The 26158-nt window shown below is 41.4% G+C and overlaps 1 protein-coding gene and 1 long non-coding RNA gene across 7 annotated transcripts in view; one reads left to right on the top strand and one right to left on the bottom strand.

Annotated features, from left to right (window-relative positions):
* Positions 1 to 25743, top strand: part of DENND5B (DENN domain containing 5B) — a 179044-nt gene extending 153301 nt beyond the window's left edge. For all 6 annotated transcript variants that reach the window (XM_070621004.1, XM_070621002.1, XM_070621003.1 and 3 more), the window contains 9 exons: positions 4975 to 5103; positions 6902 to 7023; positions 9771 to 9916; positions 11515 to 11633; positions 12900 to 13087; positions 16722 to 16804; positions 17021 to 17147; positions 19303 to 19477; positions 21041 to 25743. In XM_070621004.1, the coding sequence (XP_070477105.1) occupies positions 4975 to 5103; positions 6902 to 7023; positions 9771 to 9916; positions 11515 to 11633; positions 12900 to 13087; positions 16722 to 16804; positions 17021 to 17147; positions 19303 to 19477; positions 21041 to 21224 (1273 nt within the window). In that variant the 3' untranslated portion in view covers positions 21225 to 25743. The remainder of the gene's footprint in view (positions 1 to 4974; positions 5104 to 6901; positions 7024 to 9770; positions 9917 to 11514; positions 11634 to 12899; positions 13088 to 16721; positions 16805 to 17020; positions 17148 to 19302; positions 19478 to 21040) is intronic.
* LOC139083542 (uncharacterized) lies at positions 16695 to 20705 on the bottom strand. The gene is made up of 2 exons (XR_011540351.1): positions 20585 to 20705; positions 16695 to 17202 (listed from the first exon to the last, which is right to left on the bottom strand). It is a non-coding gene; the product is annotated as an uncharacterized lncRNA (long non-coding RNA).
* Positions 25744 to 26158: the final 415 nt, after the last annotated feature.

The raw sequence follows: 26158 nt of genomic DNA, 5'->3' as shown, positions 1-26158 counted from the left end.
CTCCGAGCTAGTGACCTTCGTGTTCGCAGGACAGATGTCATCTCAGGGAAGCCTGCAGGAACACTGCCCAGGGGTGTCTCTCCCTTTTCTCTGCTTCATTCTGCCTCTTTAAGATGACCTTTTATATACTGTTGTTCTTATTCATGATATGTTTCCTTTAGAGTTTAACCCTCAGTGGACAGGCTGATTTCCCTGTTTCCCAGTTCTTGGCAGTTACTTCATTGCCCCTAATCACTACCTAGATAGTCAATGTGGATGTTTTTCCTTAAAGGAGAACACCCAAGTAATGTTTTAAACTTTGATTTTTTTCAATCTGGACAATGAAAGATAAAAACTTCTTTTCGAAAGCTTAGGTAGTAGGCCTGTCTGAGTCCTTGCTCTCTGCTGGGCACGCGCCTCTGCCGGTACCTCCTGTCTTGCCGAGGTTTTCTCCTGAGGCAAAGACGTTGGCAGTTCAGGGCCTCAGATTGCTCACAGTTGTCGAGAGTCTTGGCACCGGGTTGCTTGGCAGCTAGCACGAGTCCAGGACAGACACATCTCAAGGCTATCCCCCTTGTCTTAGTATCTCAGACTACGCCCCAAGACCTTCACAGATGCCAAGTATCACCAAACTGTCAGTTATAGAATGATTTTTTTGTTCCAAAGAGAAAGGCTGGGGACCATTAGTCATTGTACAGATTATCTACCTGTAAAAGAGGACTATTGTCACGGTGTTGCCATTATTACAGATTTCTTTCCAGACTAGCCACGCACATACCATCTAGCTATTCAAACAGAATTTTATTATTAATGACAAAATGTATTTAATGATGAGAGGCATTGTAGAACATTACATGATCTAGGAGATTGTGAGTACTATAATTCAAGTATAGATTTCCTGGATGTGTAAACAAATGAACAGGATGTCTGAGTAAATTCCAGAAATGTTCTGTTTACATATAAAGATGGGAATAAATTACTCGAGGGTAAATTGGCTCATCACTCTATCTTTTTGTAAATAACGTTTGCATATGTGCTTTTGAGCATCTGGCTTTATTCTACACTAAAGTTAAGTAGTCATGATTGATTGTGTTACCCCTGGGGAGGACTTTGATGAATTTTTATGACTGTACAAAATGTGAGCTTAAAATAAAATTGGCTAATTCCCTAATTTCTCTAATAAATATTACTGGGTTTCATTGGTGATACATTGAAATGAGCACCAGTTTTGAACATTTAGAAAATGTGGATTCATATTTAGATGCTGCCACTCTTAGAAATTGTTTGGTTTTAGGGAATAGAGCCCATTCGAACTAGCTTCAGCCAAAAAAGAGGGACTTAGCAGAGATTTATGAGGGTATCTTCCAGAATCCCAGAACGAGAACTGTGGCTGGACTGGAAAAGTCTTGTCACCGGTTTCTCCCTTTGTCTCAGTAGAAGCAAACGGTCTCTGCCTCTCCCTTCCCATCTGCTGCCTCTCCCTTGACCTCCCCTCCTTTTCTGCTTTATCGTGCACGTGCTCACCCAAGCCCTGCCTTTAACACCCTTTCTTGTTTTAGGTGTCCAACAAAAACTAGCTTGGTTTTCCAGGGTACCAATTCCCAGTTTCTGGGAGAAAATCCGATTGGCTCAACCTGGGTCAGGCACGTGCCTCTTATCCAGTCAGTTCTAGCTGAGGGATTAGGCGGCTGGGGCCATCAGTTCGGGTGGTACCTGGAACTGAGTCTTCTGGGTCTGCGGAAGGGGAGTTTCTCCAGGAATGCGAGTGCTGGGAAGGAGCGACTCGTGGAAAATGGGTGGCATCTCTAGAATAATGCGTATTATCTCTGTGACCTTAAGTCTCACTTTTCTCATCTTTGAAGTGAAATAATCATGCTCTCCCTCTCACTAGTTCCTGTGACGATCAGAAAAGACACAGTACATAAAAACTTAAATTGCAAAGTTTTGTGCCAGGGTTAGAAACAAATCAAGTAAGTCAGTTAGTTAAACCACATCATGTATGCTTTTCTGTGAATTGACAGGATCTATTTGGGGAGTAATACTTATATCTAATATTCTGCTAAATGCCATTATAATGACCTATAATAAATTATTCCAATTAAAAACAGATTTAAATGGTATAACTACACAAAATTTTTTAATAGATTTGGATTTAAGTTTAATAACCCAACACATATACATTGTTTTAAAGCATAGAATTAGATATAGATTTACAACACAACTGAGTTTTTTGAGCTCCTAATATGTGCCATAGGGTACAAAGAAGGATGCAAGGCTGCTAAGAAGTATTGGGTTCCTTATCCTCAGGGAGCTTTTGTCAAGGCAAGAAAAAGGTATACCAAGAGAAAATGATAGAAGTAGTAGGCAGTGCATGATAAATGCAAATTAGACTATAGAAGTTCATAAATTGGAGAGGTCATTGAAGGCCATCATGGTCAAGGAAAGCTTTCTAGAAGAAGCTGGGATTTTAAACATGAGTAGAGTCAAATAGGGAAGCTGAAAGAGAGTAAGTCCTTCAGGGAATAGAATGCAAAGTCTTACAAGTCAACTGCCCAGAATGGAATTTTTTTCTTTGTTTTGAGGAAGATTAGCCCTGAGCTAACTACTGCCAGTCCTCCTCTTTTTGCTGAGGAAGCCTGGCCCTGAGCTAACATCCGCGCCCATCTTCCTCTACTTTATATGTGGGACGCCTACCACAGCATGGCGTGCCAAGTGGTGCCATGTCTGCACCCAGGATCCGAACCGGTGAACCCCAGGCTGCTGAGAAGCAGAACGTGTGAACTTAACCGCTGTGCCACCGGGCCGGCCCCCAGAATGGAATTTTTTTAAATAGGATGCTCTGTTGAGTCTGAGGGATAGTAGGCCTTGAATTCAAGCCTGAGCACTTCAGGCTCTATCCTTTGAGCTTTTGAAGGTTCTGGAACAAAGGAATTACATTAAGGAGGCACTGTTTTAGGCAGAGTAATCTCCCTTGTGCCACTGAACAAGATGGGCTTGAGAAGAGTCTGGTGGCCTCATCTCCTGAGTCTCAGGCCTCCTTCCAAAAACACTAGGACAAACACTTTTATGGTGGGAATGCTGATTGCCGCCTAAATAAAAGAGGTTTCACTTTCTGTGTTCCAATCTGTCCCATTTTCCTTAAACATAGATTGTTTTTCAGATTATAATTATGTTTCACTTTATCTTCTTCACCTGCCATGTCTCCAGATTCTTGTTTAAGGCCAGCACAAAACTAATTTCAGTAGATTTTACTATTTTAGAGTAGGGAGCATACTTAGGGAAAGATTACGCGACATAAGTCCTTATCAGTCCTCGTGTAGGTTCATTTTCAGTGAGTACACTTTGAATCAACCTGGTGTTCCTGGCTCATGTGAGCTCTCACCTGACACTGCACTCATGGGGGTACTTTGTAAATACTGTTGAAGTCTAAGTGGTAAATGCCCAAGCTTGTCTCCCTTGGTGTTTTAGTCAGCTGTGTCATCATTTGGGAAATGTCAGTAAGGTTGAGGAACAGCCACTGCTGTTCTGTAGGCTCATACTGGAGGTGCCAGCTTGGGTTGTGAAGTGCCTGACCACTGTCACCACCGGTAGGAACCAGGGTCTAAGCGGGGCTTGCTTGACCCAGCTTTCTTCCCTCATGACCATGTGTGATGGTCGTAGCCCTTTAAAGATAAAATCAGTCTGTCCTAATTTCTGAAAAAATTGTTAGACGTGAGGTGAGGTTGGCTGAGCTGCACAAAAATAACAACAGAAGTTTCTTTTGTCTCCTCGTTCTGACTTGTTTGTAAGCCACCTCTTTAGCATCTCTATGATCACATCAGTGACATAATGCTTTGCATCTCGTTTCTCAAGAGTGTCTGATCATACATGAGCACTGAGGACTGAGGGCTTAGATCTTCAGCCCCAGGGACTGAGAGAGAGGGAGGGAAGGAGAAAGAGAAAGAAGAAAATGTGTGTTTGGCAGGAAGGGTACTCCTTATTCTGAAAGCTTCGAATCATCAGAGAAAAGAGCTCATTGCATACCACAGCTCTGATGAGTCATTCTGGATGTAAAAAAAGTAGAGATGGTGGGTCTCAATCACTGAGACTTTGCAGTGACTCACTCTGGTGGTTTTACAGTTACCCCGTCCCGCAGGCTTGCCCCTCCTGCCCAATCCTTCTTCCTCCTTAGGAGGAAAATCATTAGGAAGGTTAAATTCAGTCCCGCTGGGTATAGCGTTGACTTCTACACAGAATACTATTTATACATATATGTAACATTCAATCGGAATTCAACCACAGTTTTTTTGTGACCACACGATTTTCCAAGTCTTGCAAATTTTTAAGAAATTTGAATTTTTCAGCACAGTACAGCTTGTCTCCTAATGCCATAGAAAGTAAGATTTCATATTTCCATATGTTGTCCGGGGCTGCTTGAGAAATAATTCTGTGGATTAAAGTTGGGCCAAATATTTTGGTTAAACTGTAGAGCAATTATTTTGAATAAAAGCTTGACTATTCAAAAAAGAAAAATCTAAAACTTAGTTTACAACAAGTGTCAGTAAACTCCTCCAGTGAGCTAAATCCAGGTTGCTGCCCCCCTTTTTTTTTTTGTAAATAAAGCTTTATTGGAACACGGGGAAAAAAAGCTTGATTATTCAGCCTATTTTATTACTTTTATTTTCCTGAGGGTTGGGAATAACCAAGTGCAAGTTTACAGTATCTGTGGGGTGGAAACAAGAACATATTAAAACCTGAAAGTGGAAATGAGCATTAAATGCTTTATCTTAGGATATTGTCCGTGTGCTCGTGTTGTAGTGGTAATTCTGATGTAGGACTAAATTCATGATTCAGATGGAACCTCTGAAGGGTTGATCAACATAAATTGTCTATTACCTGTTGCTTCCTCTAAGTATAAAAGAATTTTTCTGTGCAAAGTGCTATCACCCTTTAGTTCTTTTCCAGTTCAAGGTTACCCTTAGGATTTACATCTTTGCCTTTGCTGCTATTCTTTAGGCATATTCAAAACATGAGTGAGATCAAGACTGATGTTGGACGAGCTCGGGCATGGATAAGATTGTCTCTAGAAAAGAAGCTCTTGTCCCAGCATCTCAAGCAGTTGCTGTCTAACCAGCCACTCACCAAGTAAGGATTGCCCCCTGAGGCATTTCTGTTTCTTTGACCTGTGTTTACAAAGCAGATTGCATAAGCTGCCAAACTGATGTCTTCAGCATCAGTTGCTGATTCCTCCGCACGGCATTCTTCCTTTCTAACAGGCATGTGCTTCAGAAACTCTGTCTTGACGTAATATTTGATTATTTCTGGGAGGGCATGAATTTCATGGCCATTGGCCAGATTTCTCTGTTCTAATCAACAAAAACAGCTAAGTAGTCCCCAAAGACTGACAGTAACATCCAAAAGATGGGTTGAATTTATGTAAACTTTTTTGTCATATTGTAAAGATCACAACAAAATCTGGAGTAGCAGAAAAAAAAGAGTTCACAGTAAAGGACTTCTTCTGAGAGTCCTGCCAATTCTTACATTCAACAGTTTAGAGCCAGGAAACTAATCAAGTACATATTAATTAATTGTTAAGTGTTTTGATAGTTTCCTTTACTGGATCCAGAAACCTTCCTGGGTGAAATGTATCATCTGGATAAATACGTACGTTAGAGCTAATGTGAAGGCTAAGGATTTTGAGTTCTCTAGAGCAAAGGTATGCAGAGAATTCAACCAAGACCTCAAACCTGACAGTGTCGGAATCGCATCTTGGTAACCCAATTCTTTCCATAGTTTTGCATTTGTACATATCACGGTTGGATTACTTACCCCCTGGAGCACTTTAGGATGTCTTCATGTCCAAAGAATAGGTTTGATAAAGAATGCAGTGTGAAGTCTGGCTGGTGAACCTGAGCTTGTTCTCTTAAAACTGGCTACGTGCCCACCCATCCCAGCCCATCAAAAGTCATTCATGCACGTTGTTTCCAAAGTACAAAGAAGAAAATGATAATCATTTAAAATCCTACCACATAAAAGTGAATACTGTTTCATGTTTTCTTCTGTACATTCTTCTATGCGTTTTCTTGTTGTTAAGATTATACTGTATTTGCAATTCAGTATCATCCTTTTTTTAGCTTAACGTTTTATCGTAAACAATTTGCTATATCCTAACGGTTTAAGCTCTCAGGCTGAATGCCTGTGTTCAAATACCGCTTTAACTATTCACTATGTAAATAGCCTTAGACAAGATACTTAACATCTCTGTATCTCTGTTTTCCCCATCTATAAAAGGAGGATGCTAATAGACTTACCTTGTAGGGTGGTCATGAGGATTAAATATATTAATAACTATAAAATACTTGGAAAAATGCTTACATGTAAATGCTTAATAGAAAGTTACTTATTTTAAGAGTATTAGTTTTGTTTTTGCTAAAACTCTCCTGAAACTTTATTTTTAATGGATGTACCATGATATATTTTTACTTTTACAAATAATATTTTAGTAGACATTTAAGTAAATCCTTGCCTGCATTTCATATTATAGCCTCTGGACTGAGTCCTAAAAGTAAAATTAATGTGTCAATGGGTATGACTGGTTTAAAATAATTTTTACCAACAAATTGCTTTCCTGAAATTTTCAGTTGCACTGTCTATGAGAATGGCTATTCATTTGCCCCACCTCTTATCAGCGCTGGCCATCACCTTTAAATCTTTGTTAGTTTGATAGACAAAATGGATTTATGGAAGGTTTTTTTCTTTAATTACTAACTAGGTTAAGAATGCATTATTAACTGTTTATATGTCCATTTTCGTGAGTTGTCTGTTCTTTCCAGACTAAAGTTTCTGCCCATAGCTTGTCTAAGTGGAGGTGCTTATTTTTAAAGGAAGACAAAATGAAAAATACGCTGTACTACTGTTGTGTGCTTGTCTCGTCCTTGCCCAGGAAGCTGTATAAGCGTTATGCTTTTCTACGTTGTGAAGAAGAAAGGGAGCAGTTTCTTTACCATCTTCTTTCCCTCAATGCTGTGGACTATTTCTGCTTCACCAGTGTGTTCACCACTATCAGTAAGTCTGGAGAAATGACTAAGTGATGAGTTGCTCAGGTGACTAATGGAACAAGAGTGTCTATGTTTTAAAGTGAGACGTACCAGAGTACAGTGCTAGACGCTGTGAGGCGCCCCGCAGGTCTCCCTTTAGGAATGAAGGTTGTATCCTAGCCGCTGGGAGTCCTGCCGCCCGACAGCCCTCAGCTGTCAGCTCCTGTGGGGAGTGCTCACCAAAGAAAGCTGCCTTCCCAGAGCTCATTCCTCCTACAGGGCCTGCCAGCAGCCTATGACTGATCAGTGGGCTGTCCCAGAACCCATCAGGGGACTAGCTGAGGACTTCCTTGTGACTGCCTCACAGCTCAATTCCCGTAGCCAATCCTGCTTTCTTCCTCACGTGTTGATCCCAGAAGCAACACGCTGCATGCTAATTTCTGACTCAGAGTCTGCTTCCCAGGAAACCCAGTCTACAACAGGAAATGGAATGGATGTGAAAAGGAATGTTTTACTACACAAATATTCCAATATCTTGTCCTAAACACATAAATTCAAAGCACCTGTACAGGACAGTAATAGATAACTGAGCATCACTAAACTTTGATGATTCAGAAAGACTTCAGGATCTTGCTGGATGTTGTAGGCCTGTAGAGGGAGGAAATGCTGACTACAGATGTGGTTTCGATGAGCGGAATTGTAGCATTTATTCTGTTCACCATTGCTAATTCTTATTTGCAGTGGGTCCCTTCCCTACTTTGGGGAATTTTTGCTTGTATCGGTTTGGAGTTCTGTTCAGCTACAAGTATCAGAAACTTGGAAAACAGTTTAAACAAATTGGTAGTTTTCCTTTTCTTACATAACAAGAAGTCTCATGGTCAGCAGGCTGAAGTGCTGTCGTGGACCCAGGCTCTGTGCCTCTCCTCCTAGACAATCCTCAGTACGTGCTAACCAACCTCGTGGTCACAAGATGGCTCTTCTCAGTCCACCTTTCAACAGGAAGAAGGAAGGAATGCTGGGGAAGAAGGGTCCGAATCTGTGCTACGGAAACATAATTTTCCAAGAAATCCCACTAAATAGCACTCACATTTCATTGGCCAGAATTGTGTAGGTTTTGGCTTTTCTAGTCTCTGGTAGAGGCAAACAAGGGAAAATGGAGTTGGAATGGCTGTTGGGCCAACGTGTGATATCTGTCAAGCTGCTATTAGTTTATTAGGTTACTGCAGATATAAGAAGCTAAGATGTTATGAACAGTTTTGAAAGAGAAGAAATAGCAGCAGAGGCAGCTACGGCTCCTAAGGTCCCCCTGTGTCTGCAGAGTCCTCTTCATCTGAGTAACGCTTTCAGTTTGAGGAATCGAGATACTCCATGAAAGAAATATTCTGAGTCTAATAGTATTACTGTTTCTGTACTTTATGAAATTACCATCCTGCATCTGTGGGCCCTTTGCAGCCACAGAACTGCTGGCCCTAAACCGGCCTTTTTCTGCAGCCTTTCTAATCCTGTCAGTGAAAGAAATGAGAGAAGCCGCTGGCACCTAAAATAGCGTCTTGCGCTAACCTCTTCTGCTTTCAGTTTCAGAAACCATTTGATTCTGGTGATTACTCAACCATGAAAGTATGGCCTTTCCTCTGACATTTTCCTTTCCTTCAGCCAAAATAAAAAGACAGAAAGGGAGGTTATTCACCCAACATTAAAGAAAGTCATTTATGTGAAATTGGGGAAATGAACCATTTATCCCATTCATTTTCCTCAGCTGAACCACGAGCTCATAATGTGAGGCTGTCTGGGCCCCTTGGCCAGTAAATGCGCTTCATCCTACGTGTAGTTTCTTCAGGGAGGGCTTCTTGTACCTGCCCCCCCCACCCCCCATGAATGAATGAATGAACAGAAATCCCAAGAATGCCGACAAAAAAGATTGATTCTACTCTGCTTTAAAAAAAAAAAATGTATGGCTCTGCAGGGTAAAATGTGCTGATGTGTTTGAGCCATCCCCATTTTTTAAAGGAAAATGGAGGGAGTGTGTAGTGTCTAACTTTAGATGTTTCTACATTTGGGCAAAAGACAGTGATAGGACAGTGACATCTAGTGGTGTGCCTTCGAAGCGCCTTTGGCAGGAAAAGGTTTCACACAGATCTCTTTCCCTGTCTCGGTTCTTTCCCTGGGGCTCCTCTTGCACATGAGTCACCTTCATTGCTTTCCAAGTTGTGGTTTATAGACTTTATGTTCTGTCCAGAATGGAAGTGCCATTGTTTGTTGTTCTTGGCTTGCGTATTGAGCTGTAAAATCAGGATGGGAAAGTTTTGAAGTGCAGTGCTTGAAAGCATCGCCCAAGAAAATCAGCAACAGGGGGATGCTATCCAAGAAGTCATCCTCCCCCTTTTTCTTAGGAAACCATACCAGGAACCATGCTCATTTGTACTCGATTTTGGAACGAGATTAAATAAAAACGTTAAAGCAATGAAAATACCATACAGCACAGTCAATGTTCATGTCCTCAGGTATTCTGGTGCTAACGCCTGGGACTGTTTATAAATGCAGTGGTGATATATGCCATGAAACCACCACAGGTATTAGGACTTATGGCTTATAAACTGGACCTCGTCTTTCTCAGCTGGGAGACATTATGATCTCATCTTTTTGTTTAAGTACTTCTTGATAGATCATAAAAAGCAAATTATCTGTGAAAGTCAACAGAGTTCTTAGTATATGTTTGTTTTGTTTTCGGGAGAATTTTATTGTAATTTCTAATTAATGTCGGCATTTCTCTGTCAGTGATTCCCTATAGGTCAGTGATCATCCCCATCAAAAAGCTGAGCAATGCCATCACCACCTCGAACCCTTGGATCTGCGTGTCGGGCGAGCTGGGAGACACGGGAGTAATGCAGATTCCCAAAAATCTCCTCGAAATGACTTTTGAGGTAGGTCCAGCTGATGGCTTTCTTAGCAGAAAGTGTCATACATAGTTCCACACGAGGATTCCAGCTTCACTTTCCCATTTTCCCTTGACTCAAATCATATAAAGGAATACTCAAGCATGCAGAATCATTTTTGTGATTATATACCTAAAGTTTTCTGAAACGCTTACGCTAGTTTGTTTTCTATTTTAATTGTTAAGCTCTGTTCTTCTGCTTATAATAGTGCACTTTTCAACTTTGCCAGGTCCTACCCCATGACTCCCAGCGCCTAGCCCAGAACCCGGCGGGTAGGGAACTTTCAAGTAAATGCCTTCCCCACAGTCGTTCTCTTCCTTATTGTAAAATGCTCCCTGCCTGAATCTGGCCAAAAGGACAGGACAGCTGACAGCCATGCTTATGGCTTTTAGACCACAAAGTGACATTTATAAAGTGATTTTGTAAAAATACCTTCCAATCTGTAGCCAGTTTTCAGGTCTAACCGGTGAAGTATTCCCGTATGTTTGAGCCCATGGGCAGGTTGATCCCGGCCTGCAGGAAGAAGACGGATACCCGCTTCTGTTTCAGAAGAGAAGCGCTACCAACTGAGTGTCCTGCTCTCATGTTCCTTCGGGTCTAGGGACAGAACATTCCACTCAGAGAATTAACACCCACCTAGAGCCCATTTTGGCGCAGTCTGTCCAGTGGATTCACAGCCATCTGTGTATAAAAGATTAAAACCCTTGCCTTTTCTTTGACTACCAAGTATAGAATATAAATTGCATGATAAGTCCCATCACTACTGTTTCCAAACTCTCTCACATCTGCCTACTTCGTTCCATCTCTGCTGCCCCAGCTATTCAAGATGCCACCTTCCCTCACCTGCACCACTCTGATGCCCTCTCACTGTGCTGCAGAGAAGTCAGGGCTTTCAGAACTCAGAGCTCTGATGTCCCCAAGCACACATAGTCGGTTGGGATCTGTGATCTTTTATCAGAATTTAAAAGTCAGAATTTCATTGACATTTATTTTTACTATTCCTATTATCATTGCTTCTTTGTACTTGTCCCCAAAGAGCCAGGAAGGACGTTGATAACTATGGTTTTTTTTTTTCTTACAATAGCTTCAAAGACTCCTAATAGGTGAGATTTGAGGTCAGTTCTGCCTTAGTATTTTGTTAGAAACAGAAAAATAGTTGTGTCAGTGATTTTTTTATATCTATAGTTGTTTTTCTGACCTCTCTGTAACTGAATCTAAATAATATCCTTTTCCCACTTCCTGAAATAATTCTCAGCCCTCAAGGCACAGATCACTGTCTCTGTGTTGTTTCTGGGGCCCAGTTAGAAATATTCGTTCCTTCCGCGTGTTCTTCTGGCACTTGTTTCCGTCTCTGGTCTAGGACCTTGTCCAGGCCCCCTCATTTGATAGTTAATGTCCGTATGTCTCCTGTCGCAGTAGATGGGATATATCAGATGTGCCTATCTTTCTCTAGTGCATTGCGGAACACATTGTGGGCTGGGTCCTCTGCAGTCGTTAAACTAGATGGAACCAAAGTGCCACTGCTAAAGCTGAGAGGTAGCTGGATGGGACCAGGTGCTGAGTAACCTTTTGTCCTGTGCCTACAGTGCCAGAACCTGGGGAAGCTGACAACTGTTCAGATTGGTCACGATAACTCGGGACTGTTAGCCAAATGGCTAGTGGATTGTGTCATGGTCAGAAATGAAATCACAGGACATACATACAGGTAAGTAAATGTCCTTGGGAGTTCAGAATCTTTTGTTGAGACTCTTAAGAAAAGGTTTAAGAATTGTTTTCTTTCTAAAGCTTTCCCACTGCCTTCTGAATTTTAGTTTCGTTATTTGAGTTGTTTTGTGTTTGTTTATGTACTACAAAATTTTATTTTATTACAAAATTGCCCCAAAAAATACTTTAAAAAAAACTGATTGTGTTTGCTGCTAATGCTTAGTCCGCAAATGTTGAGAAAGATTGGTGTAAAAATCTTAAAATAATTTCAATAAGAGGAAAGGATCTTTCGGGCTCTATTAGGTACAGCCGTTAGCCCACTTTGCGAACATTCTCCTCTAACTTAACTCCCACATTAGTTTCTAGCTTGAAAATATTTTTGTCAAAACTAACCACAGAATTTTAATATAGACTAAGTATGAGAAAATATTAAAGAATTATTTTAATTTGGCTGAGTGTGATAATTTATGGCTATATAAGAGACAGCATCTTTCTTTTTCAAAGATTCACTGTGAGGGGTTTTTAGGAGTAAAATGTCCTGATGTGTGTAACTTACTTTAAATACTTCAACAGAAAATGAAAATGAAGCATATGGCAAAGTGTTATGTCTAGGTGATGAGAATGTGGACATCTATTATACTATTCTACTTTTCTGTACATTTGAATGTTTGTTTTTTTTTTAAAGATTTTAGTTTTTTCCTTTTTCTCCGCAAAGCCCCCCCCGGTACATAGTTGTATATTCTTCGTTGTGGGTCCTTTCAGTTGTGGCATGTGGGACGCTGCCTCAGCGTGGTTTGATGAGCAGTGCCATGTCCACGCCCAGGATTCGAACCAATGAAACACTGGGCTGCCTGCAGCAGAGCACGCGCTAACTTAACCACTTGGCCATGGGGCCAACCCCTTGAATTTTTTTTTCTAAAGATTTTTTTATTTTTCCTTTTTCTCCCCAAAGCCCCCCGGTATGTAGTTGTATATTTTTAGTGGGCCCTTCTAGTTGTGGCATGTGGGACACTGCCTCAGCATGGCTTGATGAGTGGTGCCATGTCTGTGCCCAGGATCCAAACCAGTGAAACCCTGGGCCACCGAAGCAGAGCGCGAGAACCTAACCACTCAGCCACGGGGCCAGCCCTCATTTGAAATTTTTCATCATTAAAAAAACAATTCCACAAACAGTAAATGTTGGGCTTCAGCCATGGTGCCATTTTAAAAATTCTGGTTAAAGCTAGTAAACTATTAGTGATTCAGAAGTTTCTTTCTGTCCTACCAGGTTCCCATGTGGGCGGTGGCTGGGGAAAGGCATTGACGATGGAAGCCTGGAGAGAATTCTCATAGGAGAATTGATGACATCAGCGGCAGACGAGGATCTGGTGAAGCAGTGTCGGACTCCACCCCAGCAGAAGTCTCCCACCACAGCTAGGAGACTCAGCATCACTTCACTGACAGGAAAAAATGCCAGTAAGTAGTTGACTTTTTATTTTTCACTGTGTCTCAAATGGTGCAGGCATCATGTGGCAACTTCACAGAAAACTGTTGCATTAAGGAACCATGGTAAGGAGATTAAAAAGAAGAAAGCTGAGGAAAATTAATTTGGGAGAAGGGACTTTAAAAGGGGGGAGAGAATAAAGGGGGAAAAAATAAGGTTAGACATTAACAAGTAATTAAAAGCCAGAAGAATTTAGATGTTAAAATCCAATAAAAACTGTATGCTCTGTTTTAATTAAGCCGTGGAAGTATGAGTAAATAATATTTTACCTGAAGGAGGAATAAGGACTTTTATATATTACCATACTCCTGGATAGCCACATCTAGTGATCCAGGGGCCCTTATTCTAAGAGGAATTCTAAAAATTCCTCTCCCCACCTCCCAACTTCCTACAGAAGTGATAAAACAAAATGCTATAAAGGAGTGAGTTCTCTGGATCGGATGCTGTGTTCACGTGCCATTTTTAAGAGCATAATCAACTTTTAATTTATACTAATGTGGGCATCAGTAGGCTAAATAATGTGTCCCAAGGATATCAGATCCTAATCCCTAGAGTCTATAAGTGTTACTTTATTTGGAAAAAGGCTATTTGCAAATAAATGTGATTAAGTTAAGGATCTTGAGATGGAGAGAGCATCCTGGATTATCCAGGTGGGCCCTAAACGCACTCACATGTGTTCTTCTAAGAGGGAGATTAGACACACAGGGGAGAAGGCAATGTAAAGGTGGAAGAAGGCAGAAGTTGGAGTGATGCGGCCGCCGGAAGCTTGAAAAGGCCAGGAGCAGATCCTTGCAGAAAGCCTCCAGGAGGAGCGCGGCCCTGCCGACACGCTTTCTGCCCTGTGATACTGATTCCTGACTTCTGGCTTCCAGAACTATGAGAGAATAAATTTCTGTTGTTTCAAGTCACCACGTCTGTGGTCCTTTACTAGTGGAGTCACAGAAAACTGATACAGAGGCAGTATGACTTAGTGAAAAATGACAGAAGTTTCTCAGTGAAGTGATTGCATTTCAACTATGGACAGTAAGCACGAGTAGAATAACCAATGTACCTAAGAGGTCCCTAGTTTGCCAACAAAACAGTTTCCTTAGATATTGTTAGTCCCTCTCTGTTTGGTAGCACGTCTTGATAGATTAACGACTAGAATGGTATAGTCTAAAATGCCCCTTTCTCAAATTATTCCCCTGATTCATAATTCCTTTCTGCCCTCAGAAGGAAACTTCACACCACACAGTCACTAGAATAGCTAAAATTAAAAAGACTGATAATACCAAATATTGGTGAGGATGGAGAGCAGTGGAATGCTCATACATTGCTAGTGAGAATGCAAAAGGGGAAAGTTCTGCAGTTTCTTATAAAGATACCCATATACTTACCTACACTTGACCCAGCAGTCCCACTCAGGGATATTCACCCAAGAGAAGTGAGCACGTATGTCTACACTGAGACCTGTACTCAGATGTCCGCAGAAGCTTTATTCACAACAGCCGAAATGGAAGCAACCCCAGTGTCCTGCAGCTGGTGAATGGATGAGCAGAATGTGGTGTATCTGTTCACTGGGATACTATGCAGCAATATATAAAAATGGACACACTATTGATACACCTAACAACGTAGAAGAATCTCAAAAAGCATTATGCTAAATGAAAGAAACCAGACACAAAGGACTAGATACTGTATGATTCCATTGACAGTACATTCGGTGATAATGACAGAAAGCAGATAAGCTGTTGCCAGGGGTTGAGGGCTGGGAAGGGGACTGACTCTAAAGGGGTCCAGGGGAACCTTTTGGGTTGATGGAAATTTTCTATATTATGACTGTGGTGGTGGTTACATGACTACAGATCGATCAAAGCTCATCAAATTGCACACTTAAAATTGGTAAATGTGTTGTATGTAATACCTTAATTATGCTGATTTAAAATTAAAAAGTAGATTTCAGCTCAGTCCATCCAAATTATTACAACTTCTGAATCAGTCCAGTTTCATGGGATGTTGCTGTTTTGAGAGGCCTTGTCCTCCACTTTTGGTCATACTTTCTTTCCTTACTCAATAAGCAGGGAATTTTAAGTAAGCTTAAACTCAGAGACGGGTAACTTGGTATTTTTCTCACAGAGTGTGCAAGGTGATAGAGAACTAGAAGTTTTAAATCAGTTTCAAAATACTACTGATCAGTACAGGGTTCTTTTGGAATGAATAAAGCTTTCAAAGTGGATCCTCGTGTTTCAAAGAGAAAATAGGGGCCGGCCCCATGGCCGAGTGGTTAAGTTCACGTGCTCCGCTTCAGCGGCCCAGGGTTTCGCTGGTTCGGATCCTGGGCACAGACATGGCACCGCTCGTCAGGCCACGCTGAGGCAGCATCCCACATGCCACAACTAGAAGGACCCACAACTAAAATATACAACCATGTACTGGGGGAATTTGGGGAGAAAAAGCAGCGAAAAAACAAAAAAGAAAATTGGCAACAGTTGTTAGCTCAGGTGCCAATCTTTAAAAAAAATACAAGAGAAAATATTGCGAGAAAGGTAAAAGTGAAAAATTACTAGGAGTTGAAAAGGCCACTGTATCATTCCTTCAATCATAAGAGGTTTCCATTTTAATGATTTTTAGGCATTGGTGTAGAAAAAAACTTACTTGAGTTTTACCTGAAGAATGTTTTATGCAAGAAATCCTCCAACAGTGTGAATTCAGAGATTCTTAAACACTGGAATGTATAGTTTGTCCTTCATAATGTGATACGTAAATTAGATTTAATAGTTAATCACCACTAGCAAATATCAAATATTTAATTTTTCTCTTGTTACCTACCTCTGCCCCGGGAAGAAACCTGTTTACCACCTTTTTGGGTTTTTTTTTTCACCATTCTTGGGGTTTGAGAGGCAAAGGCAGTCTAGGCAAAGGCCCATTCGAGCCGCCCACCAAGCTGTCCCTCAGGAACAGGACCTGGATGAGCAAGTGCTGGCTGGGAGAATGAAACAGCGCCCAGACAGACTGACTAGCCAGAAAGGATAGCAGTTCTGGGCTTCGGGCAGGGTGCCCCACTGTACCTACATCTTCCCATTAATTTAAACACAACAGCAAAAACACAGACTCCAGGCTAGCCCTTCAGAGCTTCAGGAACCTTCATCTGTGCCCACTGAGGGACTCAGAGGCAGGTGGGATAAGTGCTACCTGCGGAAGGATGCTGTGGGTCTTCCCACCTCACTCTGCAGATCTTGGAACTTGCTAGCACTTTGTGACGGCACCATGCCAGGTGATATGCACCTAATGTCTCATTCACTTTTCCCAGTGACCCGTGAGGTGTGTATTTTCCCTATTTTAGGCTGAGAAATCTCAAACTCAGAGGAAGTTAGACATTTGACCAAGGTTATAGATTGCAAGTGGTAAGGCTGCGATTTGAATCCAGGGGGTCTCTTGGACTCTTTTCCATTGTGTCAAGATGCCTCCCACTTGGCCAAACGGGCCCGAGGCAAGTTTAATGGAACCCTGACATGCCGGGCTGCTCTGGCGAAGTGTTTCCTGCACAGGTGTACACAGTTGATGTCCCATCGTACTTTGGTTTATTTCCCTTGCATGAGAATTCAGACTTTGTTTATTATTTTTCAGAACCCAATGCTGGACAGATCCAAGAAGGAATTGGAGAAGCTGTGAACAATATCGTGAAACATTTTCACAAGCCAGAAAAAGAGGTATAATGGGTTATAAAACTTACTACAGTCGGATTTTAAAGCCACTTTTTTACATGATACATAAGGCAATAGAGGGTGCTTTAATTTTCATTTGTGAGTTCTCCAATAGCTGCAAAAACGTGCTTCATAGCGACCCTCAGCACGTGTTTCTCTAGTGTTTTTCTTAAACGTAGACGCAGCAGATTATTCTTTGGCGCTGTGTGTTGTGCTCCACAGAGAGGAAGCCTCACCCTGCTGCTGTGCGGGGAAAATGGCCTGGTTGCAGCCCTTGAACAAGTCTTCCACCACGGGTTCAAATCTGCCCGCATCTTTCACAAGAACGTCTTCATCTGGGACTTCATAGGTAAATTAAAGTGGATGTATGTTATCATAAGGGCATTGAAATATTTCTTGGAAAACTGCAAGACCCAGGAATTTGAGTGAATAAGAGTTAGTGACAACAGTGTGTTTTTAAAAATAAATATCAAATAAGCACTATCCTTGCTTTTCATTCAATCAACAAATATTTACAGTGTCCACAATACTCCAAACACTGTTCTAGATGCTCAAGATATAATCAGGGTATAAGTAAATAGGGCCAGCCCCGTGGCCGAGTGGTTAAGTTCACGTGCTCTGCTTCGGTAGCCCAGGGTTTCGCTGGTTTGGATCCTGGGTATGGACATGGCACCACTCTTCAGGTCACAGTGAGGCGGCATCCCACATGCCACAACTAGAAGGACCCACAACTAAAATAGACAACTATGTACTGGGGGGCTTTGGGGAGAAAAAGCAGAAAAGAAAAGAATAAATAAATAAAAAGAAGATTGGCAACAGTTGTTAGCTCAGGTGCCAATCTTTAAAAAAAAAAAAAAAAGATGTAAGTAAACAAAACAGAAAAATTCCTGTGGTGGGCAAACTTACATTCTGGTGGAGACAGAAGGACAAACAACACAAAAACTTAAGAAATATGCAATTCATCTAGTATATCAGAAGGTGATCATTGATCTGGAAGAGCAGAGAGCAAGGTCAAAGGAAACAGTGGGGAGTACTCTAGATAGGGCGTGGTGTAGGCTTTGTTGACAAGGTGCCATTTGAGCAGACGTTGAGGACGTGAGGAAGGGAGGCATGTGAATACCTGGGAGAAGGGCAGTCGGGCTGAGAGAACTCCAGGGCGGAGCCCCTAAGCTGGGAGTGTGCTTGCTTTTCCTAGAAGAGCAGGAGATCAGTGTGACTGGGGCAGAGTGAGGGAGAGAGAGAGGAGGATACTGCGGGAGAGGGATGTTTACTGCCAGAGCTAGCCAGGTTGTGCGGGGCCTTCTGGACCATTGGAAGGCTTGGAGCTAAGGAGCGACATGATATAACTTATGTTTTAAAAAGATTACTCTAGCTCCCTGCTGTCCAATATGGTAACCACTAGCCACTTGTGGCTATTTAAATTTGAATTGACTTAATTTAAATTAAATTTAGAATTCACTTCCTTAGTCACACCAGCCCTGCTAGTGGCTACTGAATTAGACCCTGCAGACATAGAACGTTGCCGTCATCACAGAAAGTTCTGTGGGAGTGTGCTGCTCTAGCTTGCTAAGGTTTGTAATCTTTATTTTGGTATGCAGTTCTTCTAGAATTCCAAGTTTCTTTAAAGGGATGATAAATCATTTTGTGTTATGTAAATAAGGCCTAGATGAAGTAGTTGATTTCATCCAACTTAGAATTTTTAGACAAAGAAAGAAAAATTGACAGAGCTGGGCCCCCAGGAGTGCTTTTAAGAAAAATCTTTTGGAATGCCTAGAATCTTACTGCTCCTGCTTCTGATTTGTGTACACATCTCTTCCTCAGATTTACTGAATCAGTTCCATTTCAAAGATTTTGTTGCAGTGTCAGCCAGCCAGTCAATAACTAGGACAGAGGGTACCATCTCCATGGCTACTATGTCTTTGCTACTTACTTCTAAAAGGTTCCAGTCTTAGAAGTCCATTTTTATTTATTTATTTTGCCAATTTCCATTTCTTTTTGTTGTTATTGTTAAGATTTTATTTTTCTTTTTTCTCCCCAAAGCCCCCCAGTACATAGTTGTGCATTTTTTTTTAGTTGTGGGTCTTTCTAGTTGTGGCATGCGGGACGCCTCCTCAGCGTGGTTTGATGAGCAGCGCCATGTCTGTGCCCAGGATTCGAACTGGCGAAACCCTGGGCCACAGAAGCAGAGCGCATGAAGTTAACCACTCGGCCACGGGCCAGCCCCCAATTTCCATTTCTTGAAGGTATACAGAAGAGAGTAAACTTCCTAGCCATCGAGAATGCAGTCTAGATTAGAAAATAAACTCCTGGGAGCATATTGGTCCACCATGAAATATGGACCTCTACAATTCATTGTGAAACCAATGATAAAGTAATGATTTCGGTTTCAAGACTGGCTGTAATGCAAAGCATCATTAGTGTTTCTAGAATAAACTAAGTGGTTAATCTTTCTGTATATAAAATATTGATGTGTATTGTGATATGATTCTGACTTCCTTCTCCAGAGAGAGCGGTGGCTTATTTTGAAACCACTGACCAGATTCTAGACAGTGAAGATGATGTCCTTATTCAGAAATCATCCTGCAAAACCTTCTGCCACTATGTAAATGCTATTAATACCGCACCCAGGAACATTGGGAAGGACGGCAAATTCCAGATTTTCGTTTGCCTTGGAACACGGTATAAAGCCAGTTCTTGACTTTCCCTGTCTTTGTTATGTGTTGAACAAGAGTCCAGAGTTATATCAGATGGTGCCCCTTCCAAAGCTCTCCCGTGGGTTTCTTTCATTCCAAGTTTTATTATGAGACTCCTGTGTATTGAGTGCTGGCTATGTGATGGGCACTATGCTGAGTACTTTACACACATTGTCCCATTTAATCCTCCTCTCATGTGATCACCACCGCTACATGAAGTAGCAACCAATATCCCCATCATGTAGATGAGAAAATAGAAAATAGATGAGGCACAGATGAGTTAACAAGCTTCCCCGAGGTGACACAGCTAGAAAGAGGCAGAGCCAAGATTCATACCCAGTCTTACTCCAGAGCCCAAGCTCTCAACCATTATGCTGTACTGGCTCCAGAGGTAGGTAGATAGGTAATAGGTATATTGGTAAATGATGAGACACACAAACACATATACACATGTATATTTACTATGTGGCGCTTGTATAGTGTATATGCACACCATGTTGCTGTAAATTTAATAAGACTGTGGAATTCTAACTATATAAATAATTCTTGGTATGTAAAGTCTTCTCTTTAAGACTATTTCCTACCCCTGTATTTTTTGGAAAGTGACACCTAGGAGCTGTACAATCCATTAATTCTAAAACAGCTCTCAGAAACTTAAGAAATGAAACACACAGTCCTTTAGAAGATTTTTTTAAGTTGTCTGTGCAATATTTTGTTTCCTTCCACACCCTAGATCCCCAACGAGAGATTCGGGCTGGGCTGGTTATGGCTGCCCTTGTCATGAAAGGCACACTGCGGGGTGCTCAGTAAGGATGTCTTAGGTGCTCAGTGACAGATATCTGCTGTCAGAGTTGAATCAGGAAACCCTGAAGACTGAGATTTTGTCCTTCCTTCTGGAACAGCTGGTTTAAGAACTAAGTTCTGTATTTCTTCTTAATAAAAGGGGCCCAATTTCAGCTGTGCTTTTAAAGTTCCTTTTGAACATGATTCTTATCTCCTTTTATCTCTTTACTGTTCTGATTTATTAGGCCAATGCAACCCCTCTTTTGGTTATAAAATCTACTTAATGTTTTGCTTTGATTTTGTTCCTTACCTTGTTATGTTGTATAAGTTTTTAAAAAAATGTTAATCCCTACTATTTAATGTAGTCTTTCTTCCCAGAAGGTCAGTATACTTTGTCATGCCTTGCCGCAGATGTCTCAATGACACCCCTGTAAAAAAGAAATACAAAATCACATTCTGTCTCTTTCTAAAAGTGGTAAAATCAGAATAGAGAATTTCTTTAATGTGCATAAATCCTCACGGCCACTTTGTCCAGACCTACTTTTAGGATCTGATGAGTTTCCCATTAGCTTACACTCTCTCATTACTGTACCTTTTGAACCCGTAAATATCCAGCTTCCTTCCTTTGGTTTCCTCTCTGCTGACCTCAGAGCTTGGCTGGATTTTGCCCCATCCAGCCTCACACCTTCCTGCTGACGCCGCGTGTGCGCATGGTTGGGCAGCGAAGTGAGCAATGCTCAGCCCCTGTTTCTGTTTGGGTCTGTAGGGATCGCCTGCTCCCACAGTGGATCCCATTGTTAGCTGAGTGTCCCGCCATCACGCGAATGTACGAGGAGAGCGCCCTCCTGCGAGACCGCATGACCGTCAACTCGCTCATCCGCATCCTGCAGGCCATCCAGGACTTCACCATAGTCCTAGAAGGATCGCTCATCAAAGGAGTGGACGTGTAACCCAATGGCTAGAAACTCTCAGTCCAGGCCCCTTGCTCCTGAACCGTCCCCAACTCCGGGCACCAATTTGGACTTGTCTGAAGAGGTCGTGAGCCACTGCGGGGGGCAGCGCACCGTACCCCCCCCCAACTGAACAATCCTCACGCTACAGACAAGGAAAATGCTGTATTGTAGTTCATTTGAACCAGGAATTTAGTATAAAATAGAGTATTTTCATGTGTTAGATGTGTGTAAATATGCTATCTTCTTTAAGAAATTATATTACTCTAATACAATACTTTTCTTAGATTGAATATTCCTGTGACTTAAACTAAGTAGCTTGAAAGCACTGGGAGTTGGCGGGGAAGAGTGGTGCTAGTCAGGAAGAAGCCAGTAGACATGTAAATAGAGTGCAAGCCGGTCGGGCTTTTGTTTCCTCCAGGTACCAGGAGGAACCCAGAATGCATTGTTCTGTCGTGTCCATCCATCCTTCCATCCTGGTGTCTGATCCTTTGTATTGTGAATGTAAACAGCTTTACCTACTGTATGAGATAGTCCTCACTGTACCTTTTCAGTTACAAATGGTTTCATACATTTGAATTGAGTCACTTTTCCAGTCTTTGGAAAATTTTTTTCTGTCGGCACAAGATGAAGATATAATTCAAATATTTTAAATACTGGACCCCAGGAGCTTGGCTGAGCTGGAAAGAGAACACACAAAGCCCTGAGAAGTGCGTTAAATTGTGGGATTATAACTTCTTTACACTTTGGAAAGATTAGCCTAGACTAACTTCATTCTTGGCATTTTTATTGTTATTTGAGGTACTTTGGGGAGATGTGAATTTCAAAGAGTTGGCCTCCTGGTCGTAAGAAGTGCGGACAGCAGCTTGATTCCGTACTTTTCACTTGTTCATCTGAACCCTGCGCAGTCCCTCACCTCTTAAGGATAACCACAAGCCCCGTCTTTGTTAGGTTCCAGTCAGCCCTCCCCTCGCCCCGGGCCCATCCCCCTCTCAGGAAATGGAAGGAATGTCTAAGAAGGAGGAGGGCTCTGTGTGGCTTGGAATGTTTTTGTGAAAGTATTTGTTGACCATGATAATGCAAATAACAGAAGGGGAGAGAAAGAATGAACCCTTTCTGGGTGGTTCGGGGCAAGCTTTCTGTTCCTTTGTAAGAGGGGGTAATAATGTAAAACAAGGGGCCCTGAGAAGGTAAAAGCCAGTACAGCACAGGCTGGGAAAATGGAAGCAAAACAAGAGGCGACAGTCTTGAAAGACCAAATGTGGCGAGTGACTTTCCAGCTTGGTGTTTTATAAGGAAGTTGAATAAATGTGGTGTCGGCTTGTTCCTGCAAGTCTTCACCCTCCCGTGGGCCCTGTGACTCTAATTAGGCATTTGCACTTTGCTAGCAGCGAAATTGCCTCAGCAGTGCTAGGCTTGTTCCCCGTTGTGGCTGAGAAGCAAAGCCCGGCCTCTCAGGCCCCTTGTACAAGCCGGGGCTCCTGGGCTTTAGCAGTGGTGTCATTGCCCTTATTTCCTGGAGGAAGAACCCGATGGAACCAGTGCCTCCCTCCCTGCATTGATCACAGTATTCAGCCAGGCCACCCAGGTGCACCCCCTGTCCACAGGTGACTAAGTACTTGGGGAGGAAAGGGGGAGGCGAAGGCAGCACTGAGAAGCCCATGCAAGGTTTAAGAAGACAGTTCTGGGTGACCTGGGTAGGCCAGACATCGGTCTGCTGAGGGTAAAGTGTGTCCACAGTGGCTGTTCCAGGGACGTGGAAACTCCCTTAGGTGTTTCAGTGATCAGCAAGCGCAGAATGAGCCAATCCAGGGTTTGTTCTTATTACCTGTTCCATAAGGCCACTGTGGACAACCAGAGGGATGACTTGGACAGCATACTAGAGGCGAGTCATCTAGTCCAGCCTTCTCATTTTATAGCTGGGAACACTTGAGGATCAGAGACATGAAACACTTACCCCTGCAGCTGGTCAGTGACAACACAGGGTCAAGAACTCGTGTTTGTTATTACACTGGGCTGCGTGAAACGGACCTCCAAGGCATTCATATTGCTAGTTTCTCCACCCTGGGATCTTTATTCATCCACCTATACAGGTAGGAAATAAGGATTAATATTCATTTATAATAATCATTTATGAGGATTAATATTCATTTTAACAAATTGTTCTCAAGAATGATACCAGAACTGACACATCCTCTAGAATGCCGGGCCCTTTAAACGAGTCGCCTTGGGAGCCCATGTCATTATTCCAGAGATGCAGCCAGTGCTCCTGACACATAGGGACCTTCCTGTAAGCTGCGTGAGTGGCCTACAGCCCATCCTTTTGAATATTACCAGTGATAGTAAATCTTGGCCTTTCAGAAGAAATTTAATATTTGGAAACAACAAAAAGTCCTTAGGATCCAAATTGGTGAACAAAAAGGGTGCTTAAGCAGAGCTTGGGGTCGTAAAAGAAACACAGTTCTAAAGAAATAAGACTTAGTTCTTATGTGGCTGTTATAAACTTGAGAGACAGCTCTGTGTCTTTGAGCCAATACCAAAATATTTTGAGCAGGACAGTAGCAGACTCTTCAGAATAAATGCGCAGTAGCCTTCCAAGCTACTTTTAGAAAGACCTCACCCATAGACTTAGCCTTTCTATTATGTTAATTTTTAAAATTAGTATATTGCTTTATAAGCACCTCAAAGTTAAAGTAATAAAAATCAATTTTGTAATTGACTGTTTTCCTCAAAATAAGTTAAAAGTAATGCCTGGAACCATAATTAGTATTTTCACATAATAATAATAGATTGAGAAGAATTTTTTTAATTAAATTGCCAAAAATATTACCTCTTGAAACATTTATTTTCCAAGTGTTTTCAAATGTCCTGAAACTCCTCATCTCAACTTTGTGACACAGTAGCATTAGACCGATGTTGGTATTATGTATAAGACCCTCATATGTATAATGACCCTGGTTGGGACTCATGAGCACCTTAAAATGACTGAGGCTCAGTGTGGGGTGGTATAGAGTAGGTAGGGTCCTGCGTGGGAAAAAACAGGCTACTGAGAACAAAAGTAAGGCCTCCCAACCCTTCCCATCCTCTTTTCCACTGAGGAGCGAAAATTTGATATAAGAAAGCTAAAACTTGCAAAAGTTTGCGATTTCCCTCTATAATTTATTTCAAGTGTTTCACACATTTTTATACCTTTTGTAACCCTGAGGTATTTACTTTAACATGGCTTTTTAAAAAATCATTTTAATGAACTTCTGTCATGTTATATGAATGATATAGGGGAAATACTGAATTGCTCATATTTCCTTTTTTTGGCAATAAAGCACTGTTGTATGTAAATGTGAGTGAAAGAGGAGTGGAGACCATACGTAACAGTTTGTAGAATATGTTGACGCCTCTAACATATTCTGAAACATGAGGCAGCAGACGAGGACCTCAGATCCCCAGGGAAATATTTATTTGACAGCATTGGGAGTGTAGCTCTTAATAATGAAATATCTTCTTTATGCTAAGAACTATGATTTTTCAGTAGATTTCCATTTTAAGAACTGTATTTTCTCTGTGAGGTTTACAGAAACTAGTCTATTTCTTTTCACCATGTTGAAAGGACAATCTGAACCTTCGCTCTTTTTGTTTCAGTATTAACGCACCTTCATGACTGAGAATGGAGTCTTGAGCTCTTCTCTACTCTTATAAACAGAGTCCTATTTCCAAGTCATTTCTGTCTTTTGAAGTCCCTGTTCCCTATATAAGTATTTGTTACCTGACCATTTAGCATAAAAAGAAGACAGAAACAAATAATGAACTACTAGGTTCTATTCCTATTAAAATACATTTATAAATCTCTTGAATCAGACTGATTTCCAAGCTTTTTGAGGGGGGTGCTGATGGAATGTGATCAGCAGAATCCCAGGAGAGCCTTGTCCTCCCAGATATTACTAGAGCTGATCGTCCTTTCAAGGACAAAATAAAGATGGGCTCCAGAAGGGTATCACGTTGAGCAATTAATGCCAGAGTGGGAAAAAAATCATCCCCAAATTGCTCCTCGTTTGAAGGAATCCAGGGTATCCCTGGGTCACAGGGGAGGGAATTGTGCTTGATCTAGTCACCTGAATGTATTTGTGTGTGGCTCCAGGCTTTATTCCAAACACCAAATCTGGGGGAGAGTAGAGAGGTATGGTCAGGAGATCCTTTGTCAATCAAATGAGGGTGTGAAACATATAGAAAAAAATCCTCTATATTACACTTGAACCGTGTATAAATATACCCTGTATATCTTTTTTTAAATGAGCATTTCTCCATTTAAATTATATTGTTTTTCTTTGTATTGTTTAACAAAATGCATCAGAACTGGATTTTTTTTTTCTCATCTGAACATAATATAAAATTGAAAGAGTATTGTGATATCAAGCACTTTAACATACATATCAGAGAAACTGACGTGGGTTTTTCAGGTTTTGGAGTACATATAAATATGACTTTTCATGCTTTGTTCTTTACAAATAAAACTGTGGGGTTGATACTTTGTTTTGCTTCATTATTTTAGAATCTTAATACTGAATGGTTCAGAGGGCTGGTGACTTCAGGGAGAAGAAAGAAAACCAAAATCATTGTGCAGTTAAAATCCAGCCTGCTGGGCAACTGGGTATTCAGAAGGGGTAAAAAAAAAAAAAAAGAAAGAAAGAAACTTGAACCCTACCTCACACCATATGAAAAAAATCAGTTCTTGGCTTAACCTAAATGTAGAAGAATCTAACAAAATTGTTAGAATATAGGATGTATTTATGAACTTGAGAAAGGGAAGTATTTCTTTAAACAAGACACTAAAAAATAACTAGCATTGTAGTCCATAGTAAAAATAGAAGGCAAAGATTTGTTGCTTACCCACTATATGTTAAGCATTGCCTTAAGTTATGGGCATACAGCACTTGAAACAC

Source organism: Equus przewalskii, chromosome 5 (genome assembly GCF_037783145.1).
Source record: "Equus przewalskii isolate Varuska chromosome 5, EquPr2, whole genome shotgun sequence".
Classification (NCBI taxonomy): Eukaryota; Metazoa; Chordata; class Mammalia; order Perissodactyla; family Equidae; genus Equus; species Equus przewalskii.
Note: the sequence above shows the minus strand (reverse complement) of the source record. Positions and strands in the feature narration are given on the sequence as shown.